This window comes from Microcebus murinus, chromosome 13 (assembly GCF_040939455.1).
Source record: "Microcebus murinus isolate Inina chromosome 13, M.murinus_Inina_mat1.0, whole genome shotgun sequence".
NCBI lineage: Eukaryota > Metazoa > Chordata > Mammalia > Primates > Cheirogaleidae > Microcebus > Microcebus murinus.
Window position 1 is genome coordinate 24,242,132 of NC_134116.1, and position 26,563 is coordinate 24,268,694.

At 34.7% G+C, this 26,563-nt stretch overlaps 1 protein-coding gene across 1 annotated transcript in view; it reads right to left on the reverse strand.

Moving 5' to 3' along the window:
- Positions 1-26,563, reverse strand: part of GPC5 (glypican 5) — a 1,282,273-nt gene that overhangs the window by 946,693 nt on the left and 309,017 nt on the right. The window contains exon 5 of the mRNA XM_020290272.2: positions 21,313-21,438. Coding sequence (XP_020145861.2) covers positions 21,313-21,438 — 126 coding nt within the window. The remainder of the gene's footprint in view (positions 1-21,312; positions 21,439-26,563) is intronic.

Below are 26,563 nucleotides of genomic sequence, written 5' to 3' on the forward strand. Positions count from 1 at the left end.
GATTAGGAGTCTACTATAAAAATCCAGAGGGGAAAAAAAATAAGGGCCCAAGTGCAGTATGATTGGTGGTAAAATGGACATAGCAGTAGAAGAAATACGAAAGAAACACAACTGAAAGTCAGACTCCCAATCAGTGCATTCCACCTTTGTATATATTCTCAGATCATTGTACGTGTGGAAAGTCACAAATTACAGCAATTTAAAATCCAAGCAAATATAAATGGAACATTAGTTACAACTCAAATGGTAGAGAAGTATTGAATTTGAGAAAATAACCCTTAATTTAGTTCCATGTTTGACAATCAGATGTAATGTAGGATTTTGCCTGTTTTTTATATAGATTTTAAAAATTTATTTATGTGGAGCTGTAATATACAGCTGTGCTTAGTGACAGACAGTAATGAGGGCCACAGCTTTCGGAGAATCACCTTCATAGGTTACTGCTGGGTTATGGAATATAACCGAATAATATATATTTAAAAATTGTGTTATAATAAGACATATTATGAAAAATGTTATACTAAATACATGTTTTTCCATGCAATTGTTAAAATTATACATTACAGACTTACAGCATGCTCTTTAGACTGCATTTTAGAGGTCTTCCTTTGGGAAAGAGAATGAGAAGTTTAACAGGTTGGCAGCATTGTCTACTGTAATCTTGCAACATCCTTATAATCCAAGGCTAGTATCGGTGACATTGCATACAGAGGGCATTTTGGGAGTGCTTCTGTGAGAGAAGCACTTTCTGTAGTTCTACAGTTAATTCTTTTTGTAGTTAATTCTGTGGAATTAATTTTAGCATACCATTCTGAAATATCTCAAATACATAAATACTTTCAAATATCGCATATTTTATGTACACTAAAATACAGGTGACAGTCAGGATTTTTCACTACTTTTTGTCGTTAAGTATATGTAGATGTAACTTGGTTTAGAAAGTTTCTTAACCTCTTCAGCTTCATCTTTCATTATGACTCCCTTCATCCACCTCCTGCCAACACTCAAACCCTGCTGCAAATACACACCACTCTGTTCTTTAACCGGAACTTCCCCCTCTCCCCCACCGTGCAGGTGTTCCTTTTGTATAGAACACTCTCTCTTCCCTTTCACCTTTTCAGCTAGCTACCTCTTACTTACCCTGCAGGTCTCTGTGAAAGTCAATCTAATAGATACAGTCAAATTCCCCTAGAAATTATATGCTTGTTCAAGAAATTTATTGGAGAAGTGCTCTCAGTTGAAGAGAATGAAGGATGCAAGATAGAGCAGAAGGTAAGAGCCAATGCAAAAATGGGGTCTCAGCTGCAGTCTAGCTTCCTCTGATCCCACCAAGAAGCAATGAAGTTCAAATTGTACCACCTTGTCCACCTTGCAGCAAGGGGCTGCTCTTATGAACTTCAGTCATTACCTGATAACTGGGGTCTAGAGAAGGAGGGCTCTGAGGAGCAGCATGTGGACTCTGGACCAGGTAGCAATTTGGTGGAAAAGGTACTGGCTGTGAAGTGTTGTCAACCAATGCTTCCAGCAGTAGGGCAATGGGTGTGCTGTGGGTCATAGGGAGAGTGGGGTTGGAGGAACCAACAGTATCCACTTCAATCGCTTCAGTCCCATCCTGACTGACTTCCAGATGCTGCTCAATATACTCTGGTAGAACCCTGCACTGCACTGTCCCCTCATGCACAGGCTATCACAGGTGCTGTAATTTCCAAGGCACCAGGGAGTGCTGCTATGTGTTTTTAATGCTGCAGCCTAGAGCCTGGCACACAGTAGGCACTCAATAAAGATGAGTTAATGATAAATAGAGACAAAGCTGAAGTCCCATAACAGAAATTGTTTTTTTTTTTTTTTTTGGAGACAGAGTCTTGCTCTGTTGCAGTGCCATGGCTTCAGCCTTGCTCACAGCAACCTCAAACTCCTGGGCTTAAGTAATTTTCTGCCTCATCCTCCTAAGTAGCTGGGGCAACAGGCATGTGCCACCATGCCCAGCTAATTTTTTCTACATGTTTTTAGTTGTCCAGCTAATTTCTTGCTAGTTTTAGTAGAGACAGTGTCTTGCTCTTGCTCAGCTGGTCTCGAACTCCTGGCCTCTAGTGATCCTCCCAACTCAGTCTCCCAGAGTGCTAGGATTACATGTGTGAGCCACTGCACCTGGCCAACAGAAATTCTTCAATAGGGAATTTCTTTTGAAGCAGCTTACACTCTTCAAGATGTCAAGTTATTTGTACTCATTTGTATGCCGTTAAAAATCATCTGCTTCATCAAGATGGACAAGAGACAAAAATTCTTGACAGTCACATTATTTTAGTAAGAACTATCCTGGACAGGTCTGATTTCCCTCCATACCTTGTACCACCCATAAATTGTTCTTCGTTTATTTTGAATTAAAAAAATAAACATTTGTTTAGTTGGTGAAATCTTCATGAAGCTGAATAGTTTGTCATCCTGGCTGTTACAAAACTTTTAGAGAGAAAAGCAATACATTTGCAAGTAAAATGAACAGGAAACTGCTAATTAAGAATCCCCAAACAACAATGTGTTCTCTCAAGAACAGCATTAAAATTTTGTAAGATAAGTAAATAATAAAAATAATAATAAAGTTTGTTGGTAGATAGCTCCCAAAAGACACATATGAGAAAGCATGATAAATTATGTCAATATATGCACTAATGGATAAGGTTCGTTATTGCGTCTTGAGGCTTTCTGTGTTGACTTGGATAGAGTCCCAAAGAGAAGCTGACTTGTGTATCTGCATGAACAAATTCCTAATTAGCTGCCCAGTCCTGAGGCTTTCGCATTCTACAAATAGCTTCATCTGTTGGTCTGGTCCAGGCAAGAAACTTTTGGCCAAAGAATATTTTAAAACTGTAGAACCCCATGATATTGAAGACATCATATTCAAAACAGAAATCTTTACTTGCTGTAAATAAATATTCAAATTTCCTTAGATACAATCTTCATTGAAATCCTAATTTATTTCTTGTAAATGAAATAATACTATCACTAATAAAGCATAAATTTTCCTCCATTTGCTGGAGATACTATACTAAGAATAGATATGGTTGATCTTTACCTTATGTTATTTTTCAGTTACTCAGCAGTCTATTTAGAAATCTCCAAAAACACACATTGTTATGCAAAACTCCATATATTGTATTTTGTATATTTATATGAAAGAGCAGTGATTTTTAACATGCATCACCACCTGAGCAATGTTACAGACCAATATGTGCCTTAAATAATTAATTTCCATCAGTGATACTAAATATCTAAAGAGGATGTGATCAATGCTTTTCTTCCAGAAATATGCAGTACTTAAAATTCTGTCTGTGTTAAAGGCTTCACCCATCTGAAATTCAAAGTTCATTATGTAGAAGGTGCTCTGCACATCAAAATGGGAAACTATTAGATACCAAATCTGCTCCAAAATCTTCAAATGAACAAGAATCTCACATCACTTCTATAGTAAGATTTATCGCATTTTGAAATGCAAACTTCCTTCAGATAGAAATGTGTTCTTGTCTATTTCTTTAAAAAGTCTAAAATCTTACAGAAAGTGATAAAAAAAAAAAGTTATCTGTGATGCCCTAAGGCAGTGATTCTCACTGTTGTGTGCTCAACCGAATCATCTGGAAGATTCATTAAACCACTAATTCTAGGATCCTACTCCCAGGGTTTCTGATTCACTAGAGGTCTGAGTTGAGGACCTGAGATTTCTGGGATCAAACCTTGGGAACCACTGCAGTTAAGGTTTGGGAAATAAAAGGATACATCTAAGGGTCATATGTTCTTATAAGTTCTATTGTCTCCTTCAGGGAGTGTCACATTGCATTTCTCCTTAAAATCCTCATGTAACATAATTGGTATTACTCTTAAACATCCTTCATCCTCACTAATGAATTAAGTGACATGGAAAAGAAACCTATCTTCTGGAATAATTAACTAGATGAAATTTTAAACAAAATTTAAGGGTAGCGTGCTTATATGAAAATAAAATAAGGAAAACTAATTTCAGAAAATAAAGCCAAATGTATAATCAACTATGTACTGAAAATACCATTTGTGAATGCATAGTTTTGTATAAAAAAACTTAGATATAAAGTAATTATTTCTATCCAATTTCCAATGTCATCACATCCCTTTTCAATATCTGAGGTAAATTTAGTTGTTTTGATTGGATCATTCCCAGGCTGTCTACATTCTCTAGTATTGATGAATTTCTAAGACAATTACACGTTTTATATTTTACTTTAAAAGATAATAAAACATCCACTGATAAACCTGTGTGCTCTGATATGGAACTACATAAACTATAATAAAATAAACAAGCAAGAAAAGTCATCACCATTAAGGATGAAGTTCTCTCCTTATCCTTAGCTGCATCCTTATCCAGGGTGTGAGATGTGAGAACCAGGTTGGGTTGGGTTCCACTAACACAAGTTGGCAGAGCAGTGTTCTTTGATCCTAGTCAATCCCCTTATACTCCAGAACACTGATCTGACAGTCAGTACAGCAACTACCCACATTCTTTCTATTCCATGTAACTCATTTTCAAATAAGTGAGACCTGGCATTGAATAAATACTGAACAAATTTTATTTTATTTGACAATTTGCTTGTATTGTATTTGAAATGCACAGGCCTTTCATAATATTGTTCCTAAGCAAGACATCTTTCTGTATTTCATAAAAATAGATGGTGATTTTCCTGTAACATTTATGTAGATTATTTTATTTTTAATTGTTTCTGGAAAAGGACTGAAAGCACATGGGAATAAAAATTATAAAAGCACACAGAAATGCAATCAATCAATTTTTCCTCCTATGCACATCCTCTAGCTGTCTTCTGTAGCATTTCTATTATCACTACCTGTAAGGCTGCCTTTTTCTTTCTAAAAATCAAAATTATATTCCATACTTTAATATACCATAGCCATTTAATTATTTCCCTTTTAATTGACATTCTTGGTGTTCCTATGTTCTGCTAGTATAAATAATCACAATTGCGTATTCTTTTGTTTCCATACGTTATTATATGTGAGAAAAATTCCTACATGTGAAATAGGTGATTCAAAGGTCATGAGCTTTGAAAAATTGATATGAATTGCCCAGTTGCCCTTCAAAGACACAAGAATAGTGTCCATCCAAATGGGATATTGAAATACCTCTTTCTCCACACCCTGCTCAATGCTGTGAATTACCAAATTTAATAATCTTAGTCCTTGTAAGTGAAAATATTATTTGATTTTTAATTTAATTTGCATTTATTTGATTTGTATGGTTAAAGGTATGCATTTTTCACCATATTTAAGAGTCTCATACTCTACCAACTGAGCTAGCTGGGCAGTCATTTTCCCCATATTTAAAAGCCACTGATATGTTTCTGTAAACCATTCATGCACTTTGCCCACTTTCCTATTAGACTTTTTGTGTTTTTCTGAATCATTTGAGGAAGAATTTCATGGGAGCAGGTGCAGGAGTCTTTTTGTGATATAGATTGTACATGTTTGATTCTCAGTATGGTTATGTGTTTGTAGTTTCCTGATGGTATGCATTGCTCTGCAGAGAAGATTTACATTTCCCAGGTAACACAAATATGACTGATTTTCATTCACTATGAATAACTTTTTATTCTTTACAAGTGTGTGCTCCTTTTTCTCTTTTTTATTCTCTCTCTCATATATACATACCAAACACAAGTTGACCAATATGAAATAATAAGATTTGATCTGTTTTCCCTCAAAATTTATATTCAAAATTACCTTCCATGAAGAATCCAGATTATATCAATTTTTGCTTGTGTGAAATAAGAGATTTTTCTATGTATTTCCCCAGTTCCTGACAGAGAGCTCCTAAGAACCTTGTAAATAGGGGCGCTAGGAGAATCTTATATTCTAATATTTGCTCTGTGAATCCATTTCCTTACACATAGTATCTAAGACTTTTGTAATTTCCTGAGTGATAGGAGAATCTGACACATTCCTCTTATATGCCTTGGAATTTCCTGGGTGATACGAGAATCTTTTGCTCTAATGAAGTTATTCCCGGGGGACCCTTGGTTGGGGTCACATCGCCAGAAAGACCAACCATGATTAAAAGCTTAGAACTTCTAGCTTTACTCCCTATTCTCTGGATAGGCAAGAGGGGCTAGACATGGAGTTAATCAGTTGATTATTGATGAATAATCAATGGATCATGCCTATGTGATGAAGCCTTACACAAATCCCTAAAGTGTTCTGAGAGCTTCCAGGTTGCTGAACAGGTGGAAGGGCTGGGAGAGTGGCATACTCAGCAAGGGCTTGGAAGCTCCACACCCTTTCTTCCATACCTTGCCAATGAATCTCTTCCATTTGGCTGTTTCTAAGTTGTAGACTTTATAATAAACAGGTAAACATAGGCAAAATGTTTCTCTGAGTTTTGTGAGTCATTCTAGCAAATTATCAAACTCCAGAATAAAGTCATGAAAACCTCTAATTTCTCAAGTAATTTGGAAGTTGCTGGTAAGCTGGGTACCTACTATTTGCAACTGGAGTCTGAAGTGAGGACAGTATTGTAAGACTGAGCCCTTAACCCGTGGCATCTATGCTGACTTAGATTAGTGTGAGAATTGAATTGAATTGCAGGACATATACTTGGTGTCCAAAGAGAACTGGAGAATTGTTTGGTGTGGGAGAAGACCCCACACATTTGATCACAGAAGTATTTTGTGTTGAGTATGAGTACGGAGAGAAAAAAAAAAGGGACTTTTTTTTTCCCTGAGCTTATAGCTTGAAACTACTAATGACTTCTCAAAGCACCTAGAATAAAATACCAACTTCTTCTCTGGCTCATGCGATCCAACATTTGCTCCATCTATGATCTCATTCCAGACAATTCTCCTACATCATTTGTTTAACTCTGCTCCACGCACGCTGATTTTCCTTCTGTTCTTTCGACACATGAAACATGGTTCTCTCTATACTTGGAAAAATCAGATCTTCCCATATGTTCAGCTTAAACGTGATTTCTCCAGAGAAGTTTTCCCTGGATACTTAATCTAATATACCTTCCTCTTTCACCCCAGTTCTATAATATCAGCTCCATAAGAGCACAAACTTACCATTTCATTCATCACCAAAAACACTACTTGTTATGGTTAATTTTGTGTGGCATAACTTGGCTAGGCCATAGTACCTAGGAGTTTAGTCAAGTACCAGTCTACAAGTTACTGGGAAGGTATTTTTTAGATGCTATCAATATTTACACCAGTACATTTGGAATAAAGAATATTACCGTCCGAAATCTGAGTCAGCCTCATTCAATCAGTTTAAAGCTTTAAGAGATAAGACTAAGGTCCTTAGAAAAGGATGGAATTGTACCCTCAGACTACCTTTAGACTCAAGACTGCAATTCCTAGAAGATTCCTGGCAGAATTCCCAGCCTTCCCTGGAGATTTTGGACTTTCCAGCCCCATAATCACAATCACATGAATTAATTCTTTAAAATAAATTTCACTCTGAGAGAGAAAGGGGGGGAGAGAAAGAAAGAGAGAGAGAGAAATATGTATTGATGAAGCATGATTCAATATATGAAGCATGATTTCAAGTTAGATGGCAATGAATCAACTTTTAAATAGCACTATACATTTTTTATTATTTAACAATATTTCTTATATTTAAATATGCTTTGCTCACTAAAAGAAGATGACACTTCTGTTTGTCACAAAATAATTTGAATATACTTATTCTAAACCACTGTTGATTTAATAATTTAATGTATTTAAAAATGCCTACATCCTGTCTAGAATAATCCAAAAATGACCAGTATTTCATCCATACATAATTAGTTGTCATTTCATAGTTAATTTATATCAAATTTATGAATATGCAAATCACATATTTTTTCCTAGAGGAATAACAATTTTTATGGCAATAGAAATAGGGAGTACAAGTTTAGTTCTGTTACATATATTTTATGGTATAGTAGTGAAGTTTGGGCTTTTAGTGTACTCATCATCTGAATTGCGTATATTGTACCTAATAGGTAATTTTTTCCTTCACCCCTCCCACCCTTTCCCTTTTTAAGTCTCTAGTGTCCATTATACCACTCGATGTATTCTTGTATAGCCATTGGTTAGCTCCCACTGATAAATGATAACATTTGCCATTTGTTTTTCTGTTACCGAGTTATTTCACTTAAGAAAATGGCCTCCAATTCTATTCCAGTTGCTGCAAAAGACATTATTTCAATCTTTTTTATGGTGTGTGTCTATATATATATATATATATATATATATATATATACACCAAATTTTCTTTATCCACTCATTGGTTGATGGGCACTTACAATGATTCCATATCTTTGCTATTGTGAATTGTGGTGTGGTAAACATATGAATATAGGTATCGTTTTTGATATAGTGACTTATTTTCCTTTGGGTACCCAGTAGTGGGATTGCTGGATTGAATGGTAGATCTACTTTTAATTTTTTAAGAAATCTCCATAATGCTTTCCATTGAAGTTGTACTAATTTGCATTCCCACTAATGGTGTATGTGTTCCCTTTTTGCCCCATCTGTGCCAACATCTATTGTTTTTTGACTTTTAACAATGGCCATTCAATTGGAGTAAGATGGTATCTCACTGTGGTTTTAATTTGCATGTCTCTATGAGATGACTAGTGATGTTGAACATTTTTCCAATGTCTGTTAACCATTTGTATACCTACTTTTAAAAAATGCCTGCTCATGCCATTTGCTCACTTTTTAATGGGTTTGTTTATTTTTTCTTGCTGAGTTGTTTGAGTTCCTTGGAGACTCTGGAGATTAGTCCTTTGTTGAACACATAGTTTATGAATATTTTCTCCCATTTTCTAGGTTGTATATTTACTCTGCTGTTTATTGCTTTTGCTGTATAGAAGCTCTTTAGTTTAATTAAGTTCCATTTGTCTATTTACTTTTGTTACATTTGCTTAGTCATAAATCCTTTGCCTAGGCTAATGTCCAGAATATTTTTTCCTGGGTTTTCTTCTAGGATTTTCATAGTTTCATGTCTTACATATAAGTCGTTAATCCATCTTGAGTTAAGTTTTGTATATTGTAAGACATGGGGATTCAGTTTCATTCTTCTATATATGGCTATGCAATTTTCCCAGCACCATTTACTGAATAGTGTGTGTCCTTTTCACAGTATGTGTTTTTGACTGTTTTGTTGAAGATCAGTTGGTTGTACTTACATGTTTTTATTTCTGAGTTCTCTATTCTGTTTCAGTGATCCATGTGTCTACCTTTATGACAGTATCATGCTGTTTTAATGCTTGACCTTCTAGCAAAGAGTCTTTAGATTGTTAGGAAGGAGAGATTTATTACTATCAAAATTTCCCAAAATGGGGTGCAGAAGTGTGCAGCCTTGCACCAATTCAAGTACAGGTTGGCTGATGCTGATAGAGGGAATGCAAGAGTCATATGGCATTTCATAAAATGAAAATACTGATTTTTTTATTATAACTATATAGGCATGTTGTTTAAAAATTACATACTTAAGTATGTAGAGACCAAAATTTTCTTATTTGTATTTCCCCTTTTCCAAATCACTGTTTACATCTCTGTACTATATAGGATGGACTGACATTTAGGTTACGTTCCAAATTTAAGATTAATTCCTTTATAATTCTAAGATTCTTGAATTTCTTATTTAATGCCTCAGAGATTTATAACATGTACCCATTGTGGCTGATTAAAGATAAAACTTTGTGTTTCTTTTCTTTTTTAAAAATTATTTTTATAGATTTATGGGGTGCATGTGCCAATTTGTTACATGGATATATTGTGTAGTGGCAAAGTCTAGGTGGCTTTTTGTTAACCTGCACCTGATTAGTGTGCCCATTAGGTAATTTCTCATCCCACAGCCCTCTCCCTCACTTTTGAGTCTCCAATGCATATTATTCCACTCCTCTGTCCATGTGTACTCATTATTTGGTTCCCACTTACAAGTAGGAGCATGCAGTATGTGCCTTTCCTTTTCTGAGTCATTTTACTTAAGATAATGGCCTCCAGTTTTAAAAGATGTGACTTTGAAACTAGGTTATCCAAATACTCAAAAAAGAATTATTTGTATACACCTACCTCCCCAGAAAATAAAGAAATAAAAATATTTTCTCAATTCGGAGTAGTCATGAGGAAATGAAGTCTTCAGAAAAATGAAATGTATAACTACATTAATCATGCAAGCCAAAACACAAAGGTCAATAAACTTCAACTGTTATATTTACTAATGTTCAAGTAATTTCAAATTGGATTTTGTGACACTCTTTTCAACAATATCTAACAAAGTTTATTTGTTCTTTGTTTTGAAAAATGCATCAGAAAACAACGATTTAGATGGTTGAACAATAAAATGTGCTGATACCTGGTCAGCTATTCTCATAAATTGAGACTATATGTATAATAAATACCTGACTATTCTGTCTCAATCTTTATTCCAGCATTTTATCAAAAAGTGGGCAAAAGACATCAGCAGAAACTTTGCAAAAGAAGATAAACTAATGGCCAAAAAACATAAGAAAAAATACTCAACTTCTCTAATCATCAGGGAAATACAAATCAAAACTACAGTGAGATATCACTTAACTCATATAGGAGTAACATTTGTCGGATGTGGGGAGGGTGAGGGGGGGAGGAGGGAGGAGGGGATGGGTATATATAAACACAATGAGTGAGATGTGCATTTGGTGGATGGACATGCTTGAAGCTCTTACTCAAGGGGGGAGAGGGAGCATGGGCAATATATGTAACTTTAACACTTGTACCCCCATAATATGCTAAAATAAAAACATATATAAAAAATTTTTTTTAAAAAAGTTCCAAAATAATAAGTGTTACTGTGGATGAGGAGAGACAGGAACACTCCTACACTGCTGGTGGGACTGCAAACTAGTACAACCGCTGTGGAAAGTAATTTGAAGATACCACAAAGAGCTACAAGTAGAACTGCCATTTGATCCAGCAATCCCATTACTGGGCATCTAACCAAAGGAACAAAAGATATTCTATAAAAAAGATATCTGCACTCAAATGTTTATAGCAGCACAATTCACAATTGCAAAGATTTAGAAACAACCCAAATGCCCATCAATACATGAGTAGATTAATAAAATGTGGTATATGTATGCTATGAAGTTCTACTCAGCCACAAAAAACAATGGTGATCTAGCACCTCTTGTATTGTCCTGGATAGATTTGAAGCTCATTCTACTATCTGAAGTATCACAAGAATGGAAAAATAAGCACCACGTATACTCACCATCAAATTTGTATTAACTGATCAACACTTAAGTACACCTATAGTAGTAACATTATCAGGTGTTGGGCAAATGGGAGGGGAGTCGAGGGAGGGTATATTCACACCTAAAGGGTTCAGTGTGCACCATTTGGGGGATGGACAAGCTTGAAGCTTTCACTCAGGTGGGGCAAGGCAATATATATAATCTCAACATTTCTACCCCCATAATATGCTTAAATAAAAAATAATAAAATATAATAAATCACTCACTAATGAATGTATATGCAATGATATAGAAATATAGGAACTAGACTAAGAATCAATATTTGCCATTTTTACAGTTTAGCAAACTTACAAGCATTTTACTGAAAAGGGCATAGTTTTTCAGGTATAAACTCAACATGAAAATGACAGATAAATAAGAAACTGCTCTGTCTAAAGAACAGGCATCCTGGAGCCCTTGAAGACTGCTGCTGTTGTACAATAACACAATCTGGAAATCACAAGTCTATGGAACTGTGATAAAATCTGTACTCCCAAAGAGATAACAACTTCTGTGCCAAACAGATGGGAAAAGGTCCTTTAGGTTTCCACTTCGGTGAACTTTTATCTTTTTATCTTCCTCTACTCACAATCTCTGATGGAAGCACGTAACAAGTTAAAAATACTCTGCTTGCACTGTGTCAGCATGGCAAGAAACTGGGTAGACACGTGGTGATAGCTAATGTTCAACCTAATTTTGTTCTAGAGATTCTGTTTACAGTACGTGTTTCCTTTGGGAATTCAATGGATGACAGGAAACAAATATAAGTATAGCAGCCTTAAAATTGTCATGTCACCCAAGACAATGTACCGTGTGATATACTAAAACGTAGCATGGCTTCAGAGATTTTTTTTCAATCAACTGATAGTTCATTATGATCAGCTCTAAGCTAGTGATTGACTATTCCCAAACCACCGCTAAGGAATAAATGCTTTCTTTTTATCTCTACAGTGCTTTATCTTTGTGTCTTAACTTTTAGTTCTCCCTTGAAAATACTAATACATTGCACAAGTACATGTTGAAGTATTTGATGAATTACCTATTGGGATATGATTTCTCTACCTCTAGCTCCAGTGAAATCACCATTTAAAGTATTGATATGGGATTATCTCTTACTCCCAAACTCAAATCCCTAATACTTATGAGTTTTTACTAACTCGTAAACTAACCTTCACATATGTCCTTATTTTCTAAATGGAAGTCTTCCAATCCAAGATAGAGCCCATCCAATGGAAAGAAAATCTCAATACAATAGAGTTTCATGCCTATTGAAGTAAATGAGCATATCTTGTTTCATCTTAATATGATTTATCAGTTGTTGAATGTTTACTATGTGATAGTTAGTATTCTAAATTGTGTATGTAAATAACAATCAATTCCCAAATATTAGGCAGGTGTCACTTTCAGCTACATTTTAAAGATAAGAAAACTGATACACCATTGGAGATTAATGAATGTACCTGAATTCATATAATTGGTAAGTGCCTAATCTTTATTGAAAACCTGATAGCTTGTTTCCTAAACCTATATTCCTAACCAATGAGCTTTATCAGCTTTCTAAATAAATGGTTACACTATAATGAAGGAGAGAAGGCTTAACACTTAGTAACCAGGCAATGTCCATGGAGCTGAAATGAAAGAGAGTACTGAGAAGGACAATCCATTATCTGAAAGGTTGCACACAAATGGAAATAATGCAGTATAGAGGCCACCAAACTAGGAGCATTACATTCAAGAATGCATGTGCTCCCACATTCTTCCTTCTGTCCAAGTTTGTTGATTAAAATTCTATCCAGTCTTACATATTTTGTAAACTATTCATACTTGTAAATATTGCTCCATGTTCATCTCCTCTATATTCTAGTCTATATGAGAGATGTGCTTGTGTCTGTCTTGTCCACCACTGTATCCCCAGTGTCTAGAAAAATGTATGTGACAGAAGAGGTACCTGACAAAATTATTTTTATTGTTTTACTATATTTTCGTATTCATTATATTTTACTAGAGAGTTTTCAAACATATACAAATACACAGAGAATAGTATAATATAATGAACACCTCTGTACCCATACAGCTTCAATGATTACTCATTCAGAAAACCTTGCTTCATATATAGTATGAAACTCTTTCCACAATTCACTAAATTATCTCAAAGCATTCTCAGACATCATCTCATCTCATCCATAAATATTGCAAAGAATTTAATTTAAATGGATGGAGATCAATATCACATATTACCTCTTTCATTAAATACTTTTCAATCCCCTCAATCAAATGAGATTTCTCCCTTATTTGAAAAACAATGAAATTTTGTGCCTCTTTTATTTAAGAGTTTCCTTTTCTGTGTACATGCCATGAAGATATTTTCTGTCCATTTTTAGATCTGAACTCTCTCAAAGATTGGGACAATATCTTACATATCTTTGTGTTCTATTCAAAGTCTATTGCGGTATCTTGAACATGGAATCTAGTTTTCTGTTTTCTCTCTACCACGTCCAAATACATGTAAAAGGAAGCTGAAATAGTACTCTTTCTGTTTCCACTTCAGCTGAGAACAAGACAGTAGATGACATATACCACCTCACATTCCAAAGGGAGGTGCTGGACATGAAAAGCAGATGACTGATACCTGGAGTTGAGCCTCACAGCTCAACATCCTCCTTAATTATATAAAAAGATTGAGGCTGAAAAGAACAAAATAGAGAATTTCTTTGAAGCAAGTTGGTTGAACTGCTATGGCATTCCCCTATTCATTCACCCTAAATGAGAGAGGGGTTGAGGGATCCTTGCAGTTGGAAGGAATGAAAGTTGGCAGTTGAGCCATGCATAAGAAAGCGGAAGGCAGTCCATGCATGTAGCGGAAGTTGGCTGCTTAGTGGCAGAGTAAAGAGATGCAGCTGTGTTAGGCATAGGCTGTACTTCCACCAAAAGTAGGAAAAAGAGTCAAAGTTTCTATGGTAGAAAATTTCTATGGTAGACCATGTGGGAAAAAAACAATCCACCAACAGATCCCAGCAGAGAGAGGCCAGAAGTTTACCATCAGGTGGAGAAGCACCGGGGAGAGACATTGTCTTGAGCACACAAAAGCCCGAGAGCCTCAGCTCTGAATACCTGCAAAAACAGGAAGCATCAACGAAAGACCAAACAATTAAAAGGCAAAAAGAGCATCCTTTTCTCTCACCCTTCTTTCTTGATTTTGCTCCATGATCTCTCCAGTTCCAAACCTCCCAATTCTAAGCATGGGGGAGTCAGAAACACTGGTTGGAAGATGAGGAGAGTACAAGGTTGGCACATGAATCTGAAATTGTTCACACATACACCCATCTATAAGTCTCCTAGACTGAAACAAAACCTAATTGGAGGAGGGGAAAAGCAAAGCCTTTAAGTAAATTTCACTCTTTTGATTATTAATTTGGACTGGACACTTTTATTACTGAATTTAGACTATGCATGGGACTGATAACAAAAGATCCTTTAGGCACTAGAAGTGACCAGAAAAGTTCTGAGAACTGATCATTACAGTCTAGTGACAGGGTAAAAACAGCATTCTGAGTGGATTTCATCAAATAGTTTGTACTTTCACCTTTCTGAGTCCAGCTATCTGAATGTAATGATTATATGCTTAGTATCTGATTACCAAGACGGTAAGTCTAGACAAAGAGTCAGAAGAAATGTCTCAGTTTGGAAGATGAAATACCATGCAATTATTGCTAAATTAATGGAGCATTTTTAGAAAAGACCAAAATGCATATATCAACCTAAGAAGGATATTTTCCTAGGCTTTAACAGTAGTTAGCAATGTCAGGACGTGGAGCAAAGTTGATAAAGTGCGCATATCCTTGCTAATAATAATTATATTACTGTCAGCCCACTATATCTACAATTTCCACATCTGAGGATTCAACCAACTGCACATTGAAAATATCTGAAGAAAAAAAAACAAATTAAAAATGTGATTTTTAAAAAATACAACATAATAGCTATTTACATAGCATTTGAATTGCATTAGGTATTATAAGTAATTTAGAGATGATTTAAAGTATATGGAAGGTTGTACATAGGTTATATGCAACTACGACCCCATTTTATATCCAGGACTTGACCATCTGTAGATTTTGGTATCTGAGAGATGTCCTAGAAACAATTCCCTGTGCATAACAAGGGATGACTGTATTTGCTACAGACCTAAACTATGGAATAACTACTTTCAGGGACTACCATTTAAATAAAAATCATCTGCTAAGAAAATGTGCTTAAGTAAGGAGGCAAAAAGGATGACTGTGGTGTAGAGACAGTACACAGCCATGAATCCTGCAAATTTATTTTATGAACCTCATCCATCAGCCACACCTGTACTTGTCCAATTGGTCCTAAAATATGGAATATGCAATGTGATGTATTCTATAGTCTCTTCTATCTAAAACCATATTTTTAAATTTCTGTCACAAATGAGCAGAAATGTTCCAGTTCTTCCCTAACTGAAGAGTGCAACAGAATCTTGACATTTGTCAGGCCTTTGCACATCTGCCTCCAAGCCCAGTGCCTCATCTTTTTTGATAGGAACAATCCCACCTACTATGTCTCTAATCCAAAACGTTGGAGGTTCATAGAATTCTTTAGACTTTGGTTTCACAAAAATGTCTTTAAAAGTGCATAGTATGAGACAAATCTGATCTTAAAGTTAATTCAGGAAATAAAAAAAACCAGCATCCAGTGTCAGCTACAGGAAGACACTTTCATGATTCATCTTTCTTCTTCTAATCCTTGATTCAGGCATTCAACTTCATTTTGGACCCACATATTGCCCACCAAAGCATTATGACCAAGCCACATCCCAGAGTCCCAAATATTTTAGTTCTCACTCATGCTTATAAAACTTGTCACATCAGAGTCTTATTACCTTCAAAAAATTACTCATAGATGTTCAATGTTATTAATCCTTGTTAGACACTCAGATAATACAGGATCTCTATTCTAAGGGAAAATGCAAGTAAAGCAGAAAAAAGAAGATACATGACATATAAATGCAAAAAGTATTATAGAGGTCACAGTGTAGTTAGAGGTTAAAATGAACACAAATGAGAGGATTCGTTTCTCTGGGAATCAAGACAAAAGTGATGGTTTAGCAAAGCTGTTTATATAGTTAGTTGCAGGGAGGAAATAATTTAGTTTAAAAATTATTTTGTTAATAGTGGGCATTTCAAGCTCCCTGGTAGATTGCTGGGATGAGGAAGAAGTCTTCAAATCACAAATTTCAACCAACCTTCAGTTCTGAACCAAATATGATAGGCCATATGTATAATGATGATTATTAGGAAGGTATAGTTCAATGATACGAGAAACCTGGTTGGATAGGTAGAATTTGCAAAAGAGAAAAAGAAACGGAAAACAGTCTGCTGTTTAAGTCATGAAGAACATACCACCCTTTGCACAAGAAATACAACAAAAGCAACTAGTTGTTACATTAATAAAACTCTGAACAATACTGAGACCTGATTATTTTTAAAATAAAGTTGCTAACATTTAGAAACTAAACCAGGTGTTAAATTTTAAAAAAATGAAAAATAAAACTGAATGCCGTAATGTCAGGAAGAAAAAAGAAAGATTGAAAATGAAGTGACTTTCTAGCTATATGATAGGTAAAAGGAGAAAAAAGATTGAGGTTAAAAAAATTATGGCCAGGAAAAATGACATTGCCTGATCGGAAAGGAAACTGATAACAGTTAAGTACAAAATCTCAGCGATTTTTTAAGGTCCTTTGTATTTTATCTGATTTTTAAAATTAATTTATAATCAGTTGAGGGAAAGGATCACCTATCAAAAGAGTTAGAAAAGGAAAAACGGGATTACGAAAGAAGCATTCAGGAACATTAACTAAATCAAGATGAAGTAGAAATAATGTGGCATATCAATTTTACTGGGGTACTTAAAAGCTACTAGTTAGTTTAAGAGTTGTTGTGGAGGTCATAAATTCATGGAGACCAAGGGAGAGTCACTGGATTATCTGTCTATTAATCAAAAGGGAAAAGGAAGCCCTGGTAATTATGGAGCTGTCACCTGAACTTCAATGCCCAGAAAGACGAGTACAAATCATCAAACAATCAATTTGCAATCACAGAGAACTGAGAACAGAGTAGGGACTGACGTGCTTTTCAGAGAACAATTTTTTTTTTCATGATGAAGAGACAGGAGGGGCAGATAAGAGGGACTTTAAGAGATAGAGGCTACGTAGATTCAGTAACACATTTTTGTCTTAAATGAGAAGTTGAATGGTTGACCTCAATGTTGCAGTAGAGTAAATGGTATGAATAGTCTTTAAAGTCATTTGAATTACATAGAATTTGTTCCAAAAATTAAACTCTTTTTATACATGGAATTAATTTGGGACATTTTCATCTTCAATCACAAAGAAATTCTTCCTCTTTTGATGAGCACATAGATGATTTCACCCAATTTTACAGGACTGTCATGATATTAAAACAGTTTGTACAGTTCTCCTATTCCTTGAGACAGAATGTCTATGCACATAAATAATCTTATCAATCGCCTTCTAAAAAATGCCTGCAGGAGAAGAAATCTTACCAAAATAATTACTTCACTCTTATAAGGAATGATAGACTCAATCCTGGCCACCAGTTTAGCCTATTGATGTGTTTGGCATAATTTCTCTAAGAATGAACTCGTATTATAACCCCCACCATAAAAAAAAAAAAACAGTCTATCATTCCCAAATGTGGTATACATTCACTTGGTATTCATTTCCTCAAAACTAAATGGCATTATTTATCTCAACTAATTGCAGGTCTCTGAAATGATTATCTATGAGGATTACTTAGTGCTTTTTACCACTGATCACTGCTGTACTTCATTTTTTCTCAAGGAGAAAGTGGCTAATAGCTGAAGATTGTAGTGGTCATCAGGACTTGACTTTATAAAGAAACCCTATTAGATTCAGTAGTTTAATATTGAAACACAACCATTAATGCTTTCACAAAACTATATTGCAAAATTACTGTGAAAATCCAAATTAATATATATTAAATGTATAAATAGAACTTTTTACAAAGTGACTTTTTATTTTTTTACCAAAAGAACAATAAAAAATAGAAAACAATAATGGCTCATAATTCTTGCATCACTATAAGACTCATTTTCATTATAAATAAATATGTATGCTACAAATTAAAAAATATTATTGAAGCCCCACTCCAGTGCTTTGTCCTAAAGTTAGGCATATTAATAATTTTCCTGTATCCTTTCATTAATATTCTATACAGAACCAGCATCAATATCTATTCTATTTTTTCAAATCTGCTGGTAATTTACATGCTATCCTGTTTCTAGCTATATTTACTTAATAATTTAAAAGCATTCCACAGTAGCAGATATAATGTACAATGTATAATTTTAAATGCTACATAATACTTCATTGTAAATATATCATAACCAACCAGATTTGATGGATATTTAGATTTTATCATTGGGTTTGCATCAAAAGAGAATCCCATCCTAAATTTATATCAAGAATTGACTGAGTCATAAATAGAATTACAATTTAAGTTAAATTTTTTAAATAGTCCAAGTACACATGAAAGTTAGAAAAAGGATATAATCCAATCAACTTCCTTTAGAGCATTAGGGAGTAAAGTCTTTGGAGAATTAAACGAGATAACACTTGTGAAAACCTTCGCTCACTGCTCCAAGATAATCAGGGCTGAAGTATGTTCATGTTGGAACTGGACCAGCGAGGGTGGGAGGGAGCCAGGAGTGTGTGAGGTTTGTCTGCTCACCTGCGAACCAAGGCATGTAGGTGTAAGACACATGAAATAGGGATGCAAGAGGAAAATGCCCACTAAGGCAATAAGGTTAGGAGAATTATTTGAGGAAAGATAGAGCAAAGCAAAGTTTGTTCACAGGAAAGCGAAGACATGAGCTGAAAGCAAATGAGAATACCAAGAATAATTTACTCACTTTGCTTATCAGAAACGTGTACACTTTCCACAGAGAATTCTTGCTAAAGATATGCTTTCCTTATTCATAAGCCATGAACGAGGTCTTTAAAATACATTATGTAGGAGAAAATATATTCTTTGAGTTAAAAATAGTATCCTTCTAAAAAGTTTCCCAAATCATTGATTTCTCCAATAATATTTTGTATTACACAAACCCAGACCAACTAGTCAAGAGAGGAATGTGACAATTTGAAACTAAGGTTCTTAACTTGAGATTCAATGATATAATATAATGTAATTGATTTTATACACACATACACATCATATATTAAATTTTTCATTAATTATCATGGGATTGTCATTAGTTCCTTTTACACAAAAAAGTGCAATTCCAGTTTGAATAATGTGAAAAGAAACATTATAAGTCAAGGTAGAATTTCATTACTAGATCTAAGAAGCAAAAATCTTTTTGATATGAATACATAAGAACGCAAAGAATCATGCGTGCTATCACTGCTCTTAATAAAGGCAAGAAAGAAATGTTTAGAAAATTCTTACATTTCAATGTCCAAGGAGTATAGTGAAAAAAGAACACTAGCTATATCTGCCAAATATTTTATTTAATTACAGTTCTTGCCTTTAATAACTTTTTTCGGTGACCTCTAAGTCTCTATGAGATATTCAGATATTGCTAATAAAGGAATCATTTAATATTTTATATATTAAATAATTTTAACTATAATAAAAATGATCACCCAAAATACATAAACAGCTTTCATCATATTAAAGTTAATTATAGTATGGTTATCATTGTAAATTTAATTTACTAAATAATATTTCAAATTAACTCATCACTTCTGTGGTTACTAAATCACCTAATTTCATAGACAGTAGATGTGTTTATAAGTCAGACAGTTTAATACTCTATCTTTCTTTATTGCAGACTGCTCAAAATAAAGCATATTTTCACAGATTCAAATCCAAAGTATACTTTTTAATATATTCAAATCCAAAAAATCAAGTATATAGATAGAAATATATTTATTTTATATAAAATAAAAATATATTTTACTTATATATTTTAATAGATCCAAAGCCAAACACAAAGCCTCATTAGCCTACATCCTATAACAATCACTAGCATTGGCAAATCAAGGGACTACTCCACAACCAGTTTTATTGACCACAGAGGGAGAATTTATGACTTTCTCAAGGTCAGGAGATTTCTTAAGAGTACAATCAGTTATAGAAAGCAAAGGGAAAAAAAAAAAAAACAGTCAAAGAAATTCTAGACAGAGAGGGGAAAAGATAAAAATGAAATTTTACTCCTAAGTTTGAGAATAACTGACAACATATAAATAATATGTCAAACAGATACACATAAAGGTGCCCCCATTATTATTATATCCTCCCCCTGTTCTCTAATAGGCAACTACAGGATGGACATATTAATACTGATAAGACACATTCATATAGCAAGGAATCTTTGCATAGGTATTCACATTTCACTGAATTTCCTCACTTTCTAATACTTATCAAGTTATGTGAAAAAATTAAAATATTTGATAAACAACACAGACACACTGGATAGGAAATCAGGTGGGAGGGGGGAGGGGGCGGGTATATACATACATAATGAGTGAGATGTGCACCATCTGGGGGATGGTCATGATGGAGACTCAGACTTTTGGGGGGAGGGGGGAAATGGGCATTTATTGAAACCTTAAAATCTGTACCCCCATAATATGCCGAAACAACAACAAAAAAAAAAGTGGGACTTTTGAGTAAGTCATAGGTAGAAAAAAGAGAGAAATTTCAAAATACCACAGAATGCTATTATATTAATACTTTTTAAAGTGTCTAAAAAGATACGTTTTTTTGTTTGTTTTTTTGTTTTGTTTGTTTGTTTGTTTGTTTGTTTGTTTTTTAGCAAACTAAAGAGAAGGATTAATGTGTACTCTCAACTGTGTGGCAAAAACTGATGTAATGCATTCAGGATTCAGGAAAAGAAAGCAAGGATGAAAGTAGCCATTAGGTTTTCACAGGCCACGATGTGCAAAATACCTTTTCACTATATCTTCTCCATTCCAGCAGGGTACTCCATCAGCAGCAGCTAATTCATTAACACAAAGCTGATCAGCCAGGCCTCCATAGAATGACCTGTACAGTCGAAGGCTGTTGATAAATTCTCTGAATGGAAGAACAAAGAAAACAATTAAAACCAAAAATTCATAATGAAGGTCATCATAATTGGCATGTATTTTTATGCATAATGTTTAGGATATAAATTTTTTATTTTCTCTACTAATTTCCATATATGTTAAATATATTTTTAACCATCAAGACAAAAATACATTACCTTCTAAAAAAGAATGCTGGTATTTGAATTTTCGCCAGCTATGAATCTTGTATAACCCCAGGTCCAAGAAGTTATGAATAGTATATGCGGGTGCACAGACACACCCACCACTTAATTTAGCCTCCCTAAAAGTCCTCACTAGCTGCTGGCATCTAAACCATTGTGATACTAATTATTTTTTTCTCCATGTAGCAAATGTCAGAGGTTTGCAACATGCTAATTGATTGCTTACTGATTAAAAGTTTAGTAGACTTAGGTTGTTTTCCTATCTGAATCTTTTCTCTGGTATCTAAGAACATAAAGCAATGTGTCTTTACCAAACATGACTCAAAATTTATTTATGTAAGATATTATATTTCATAAGCATGAAAATTAAAGTTATTAGAAGGAATAATATATTAACTAAAATTCTTTTCCTCCTATACTACTTCTTCTCCCCATATCAATTATAGGAGGGACAATTCTTAAAAAATCAGTGTTTTGTTTTTGTTTGTGTTCTTTTTAAATTTAGAAAGAAAAGACTTTTAAGTTTTAAAACCAAGGCTTTAGAGTACCAAAAACTTGAGCTTTATCATTTGAAAAGACCAAATCTTAAGATTTTGATTATGAATTTTTTGACATAAGCAAGTATTTTGGAAAAAGAAATGAAAGCCCTAGACTGATACAAAGGAAATGATCTCTAGACTAGAAGGAAGGGCAGGAGAAAGAAACAGAAGGAAAGCAAACTTTAGAAATTCATGGAACTAACAGTTGAGATGTAGCAAATATGAAATGGCATCCCTCAGTAAAATCAAAAACATAATTTCTTTAAAAATGAGATTTAAGAAGAGGGATAACTCTAAGTTATAATCAGAGTAACTGATTTTTTTAAAAATTAAATCTGATTTTGACAGCACTGTTGCTCAATTTCATTGATTTTATAATTCTCTCTCATTGGTTCTTAAAGAATTATTTATGGAAATTACTGGAGTTGATCTGTTGGAAGGATAAATATGATTTTCAAATATGTAACATCAGAACTCATAGAGAAAATCAGAAGTTATTACTGATGAGTATTTAACCAAATTTTTTGCAAAGTTTAACCAAATAAGTGACTACAAAATGGCTTCAAGAAGTATAGATCTGACCCAACTCATGCATTCCAATTAGTAGAGATATTGCCATTATGGAAAGACTTATTTTCTAGTAGAGAAAACTGGCTTAAAGTAGTAAATATATAATTACTGTTCTAAGAAGAAAAATGGCTTTTTTGGATCAATCATAAGTTATATTTGAGTCAGATTTATGCTTCTTGCAGCTACTAAAACCTGATTGAGGAGACAAACCAGTTCTTTTATAGAAAGGTGAGATTTAATGAATGGAAGGATCTGCAACTCTTGTCCTGAATTTTATTCACTATAGATGATCACTTGTTTGGAATCAAAGAATCTAAAAATGAAGAGGCTAGGTACATACATATGGATGTAATGTTAAGACCTTTAAATGATGATGTAAAACCAAATGGACTTTTTTTTTATGGATCCCAAACTGCCTATTCCAATCTTGGTGAATAGTGCCCTAGGTTAATCTGTCCCTTCACAATGAATAGATCCTAGTGTGGAAAACTTTGCATCTGTCTCTCCCAGTCTCCTTTCACAGTGCTGTACTGCCATTGCCGGGTTACGTATCTCCAATCTTTTCCCTTAACAATTACCTCTCATCCTCAGTGGGAGCCACCTTGTAAAATTCATATGTGATATTCCACAGATTATGCCACTCACTCGCCTAAGGTGCCTCAATGTCTGTTGTCTACAGCATAAAATCCAAGTGTCTTGGAAAGGCATATAAGCCTTCTCGCCTCAATTTCAACAGCAACCCAAACCAAACTTTAAGGACCCATACAAGTAAGGTACTTGCTGTTTCCTAAACATACCTCCACACCTTTGCATATACTTGCTTAGAAAGGATTGTTTTCTAAAAGATTTCTACTCCTTCTAGGGATCATAGCTATCCCTTATTGGCCACAAAGCAATAAACACTATAGAGCACTAACCTTTTTGTTGGCATTAGAGATTGCCAGGTAAGCAAGACAGTCCTTGCCTTCCAAGAACATGCATTTTGTGAAAACCCACAATAATAATACAGTATTAGTAGTGACACATTTGAAGACAGGAGAGGAATCAGGAAATATTTACCAAACAAGGTAGTACTTCAGTATTCCATGAAAAACAAACAAACAAAACAAAACAAAACAAAAAAAAAAACAAGATGAGCAAATATAATAGGAGAAAGAATACCAGGTAGTATGCAGTTTAGTTTGTGGAAACTGTGATTATGAGCATGAATTATGGTAAAAAGGTAGGAAGAGGTCATATCCTAAGCAGTCTCAGTGATCATCATAATTTCTGTTTTTTCCAGAAGGCGGTTAGAGCCATTCAAAGTTTTCCAGCTAGCAACAGCATCACCATGGCAGGAACGATGGAAAAGCAGTGAGGTCACCTAGGGGGCTCTTACCTCAAGGGAAGAAAAACAGGGTGTGAGAAAGAACCTGCCAGTGGGCGGCATAAAAATGGATAGATTTGAAAGACATTAGCAGTCTAGAATTGACACGTAAAGTAAGAATGTTAAGACAATTTCTAATTGTCTTTTTTCCCTCTGAGATGACTGAGAGGATGGTTGTGTCATTCTCAGAGATAATAAATTAAGGAAAAAGAATTTCACCTTCTCAGTGCCCCAAATAATACTTATGATCATCCTCATCCTGCTCAAAATGTTCATCTTTCTGGGGCACATTTCACTTTCTAGGCTCCCAAGTAACATACATATTTATTAGGCCTTATTGTTTCCCATCTGTCTCCCTGCTCTAGAATAAAATATTCAGGCAGGCAGGGATTTTTTGCTTTATTTTATTTGTTTTATTCACATTGTAGACCCTAGAGAAGTGATGGTGGCATAGAGTAGACCCCAAAAATTACTGTCAAATTAATAAGTGAGTGAAAGCTAAGGAATTCATAATTCCATTCTCGACATGCTTAGTTTGAGATTTCTTTGGAACATGAGATAGAGAAATTCAGGTAGATAACACTGCCTTCTAACTCACTCTGTGTAAACATCATCTCAGGATGTTGCCAACTGCAGATTCAGATGTAGTAGTTCTGAGTGAGGGCCCAAGACACTACATTTCAGAGCAGCACTCAGATAAAGCTGATGTTATTGGTACGAGAACCATGAATATCATGGAAGTTTTCTGTTAAATCTGTGACCTTGCAACTCAGTGGACAGGACATGTGATGTGAGACCCATGACCCAGGGAGGCGGTGACTGAAGTCTTAGATATAGACAAAATCTCTTAGGAAAACAGTATGTCAAAAGTAGAGCAAAGAAAGAAAACTTCAAAGTTAAAGTGCTATGAAAACCAAAAAAAAAAAAAAATGAGAGAATTCAGTGAAATTAGACTCTCCACAGTATAAAATGCCATTATGAGAAGTTAATTAAAATATTAAAGGTATCCTTCCTATGTGGTTACCATAACTGTTATCAACTCAATTATGTACCGCCCAAATTCATCTGTTGAAATTCTAACCCCAATGTAACTGTATCTGGAGATAGGGCCTTTAAAGAAATAATTAGGGTTGAATGAGGTCTTATGGATGTGTCCTAATCCAATATGACAGGTGTCCTTATTAGAAGAGAAAAGATACGGGGATGTGCAGATACAGAGAAAAAGGCCAGGTGAGAACAGAGGACAAAGTGGCTGTCTGCAAGCCAAAGAGCAAGGCCTCTGAAGAAATCAAACATTCTGGCACTTTGATCTTGAATTTCAACCCCCAGTACTGTGAGAAAATTCTCGTTTAAGCCGCTCATTCTGTGACATTTTGTTATGGTAGCCCCAGCAAACTAAAACAATAATTAAAGCATCCGAAGTAACAGAATTCACATTTTCTGTATGATGAACATTAAAAAGAGGGTGAGAAACTATAAGTGGAGAGTCCCAAAAAGGGAAATTAAAGGAGGTTTTTTTTTTTTTCATGTATACATTTGTTTGAATATGGAAGAAATTTGAAAATATTCAGGTATAAAGAGGAGGAGATAACAAGGGTTTGCAATCATTAGCTTGTTCTTCACATTGCAATTCTCTACCTCCTGGGCACACAGTAGCTAGTAAAGCTACCCTTTGAAGGTAGCTTTAGCCATGTGACTTGCTTTGGGTTCTATCAAATGTATACAGAAGTAATGTGTGTTCCTTCCAGGCTTAAGCTTTAAGAGCCAATGTGGCTTTGCCAGTTTTTGTTTTCCTCTCCCATGATGACTGGCAATGTTTCAGATGGAGGCTGCTCTGTCATTCTGATTGTTAAAGTGTAGGTAATTTGAGCAGTAATTTTAGCTGATCTGAAATGGGCGCAGGTCGCCAACAGAAACACAGTTATATCATTTAAAGCCAATGGCATATTGGGGAAGTTTGCTACTGCATCATAACTTAGTCTTTCTTGATCAATACAATAATAATAGAAAAAAATTAATAATTGATAGATTGCAAATTTTGAAAAGGAGACTGAGGAAGGGTTACTGAAAACAAATAGAGTGCTTAGCTTTGGAGAAGATTCTCTAAGCCTAAGATAAGGTAAAGTCTGTTGAGATGAAACAGGTAAAGAATGTTGAGATAAGTTTTGGTTGGTGAAGACAGATATTTGAGGGGAGATCCTACTTTGGAACATAATATTCTGTGCTTGGCAGTTTTTAGATCACAGGAATTTAGTGTTGCAAAATGCACTTGCATTGAAAAATCAGAGGATCCAGATTAGATATAGAAAAAAATAATAATTGAATCAGTAGGAAATGACTGTGTTAAGGCGCCAGTAGCCATAGTGAGGTCAAAAAGACTTACCTACCACCACAGAGCCAAATAATATTGATCCTGTTACAAGATTTCACACCTCAGTTCCCTGGTCAATGCTCAAACTACTACCCACCTGACTT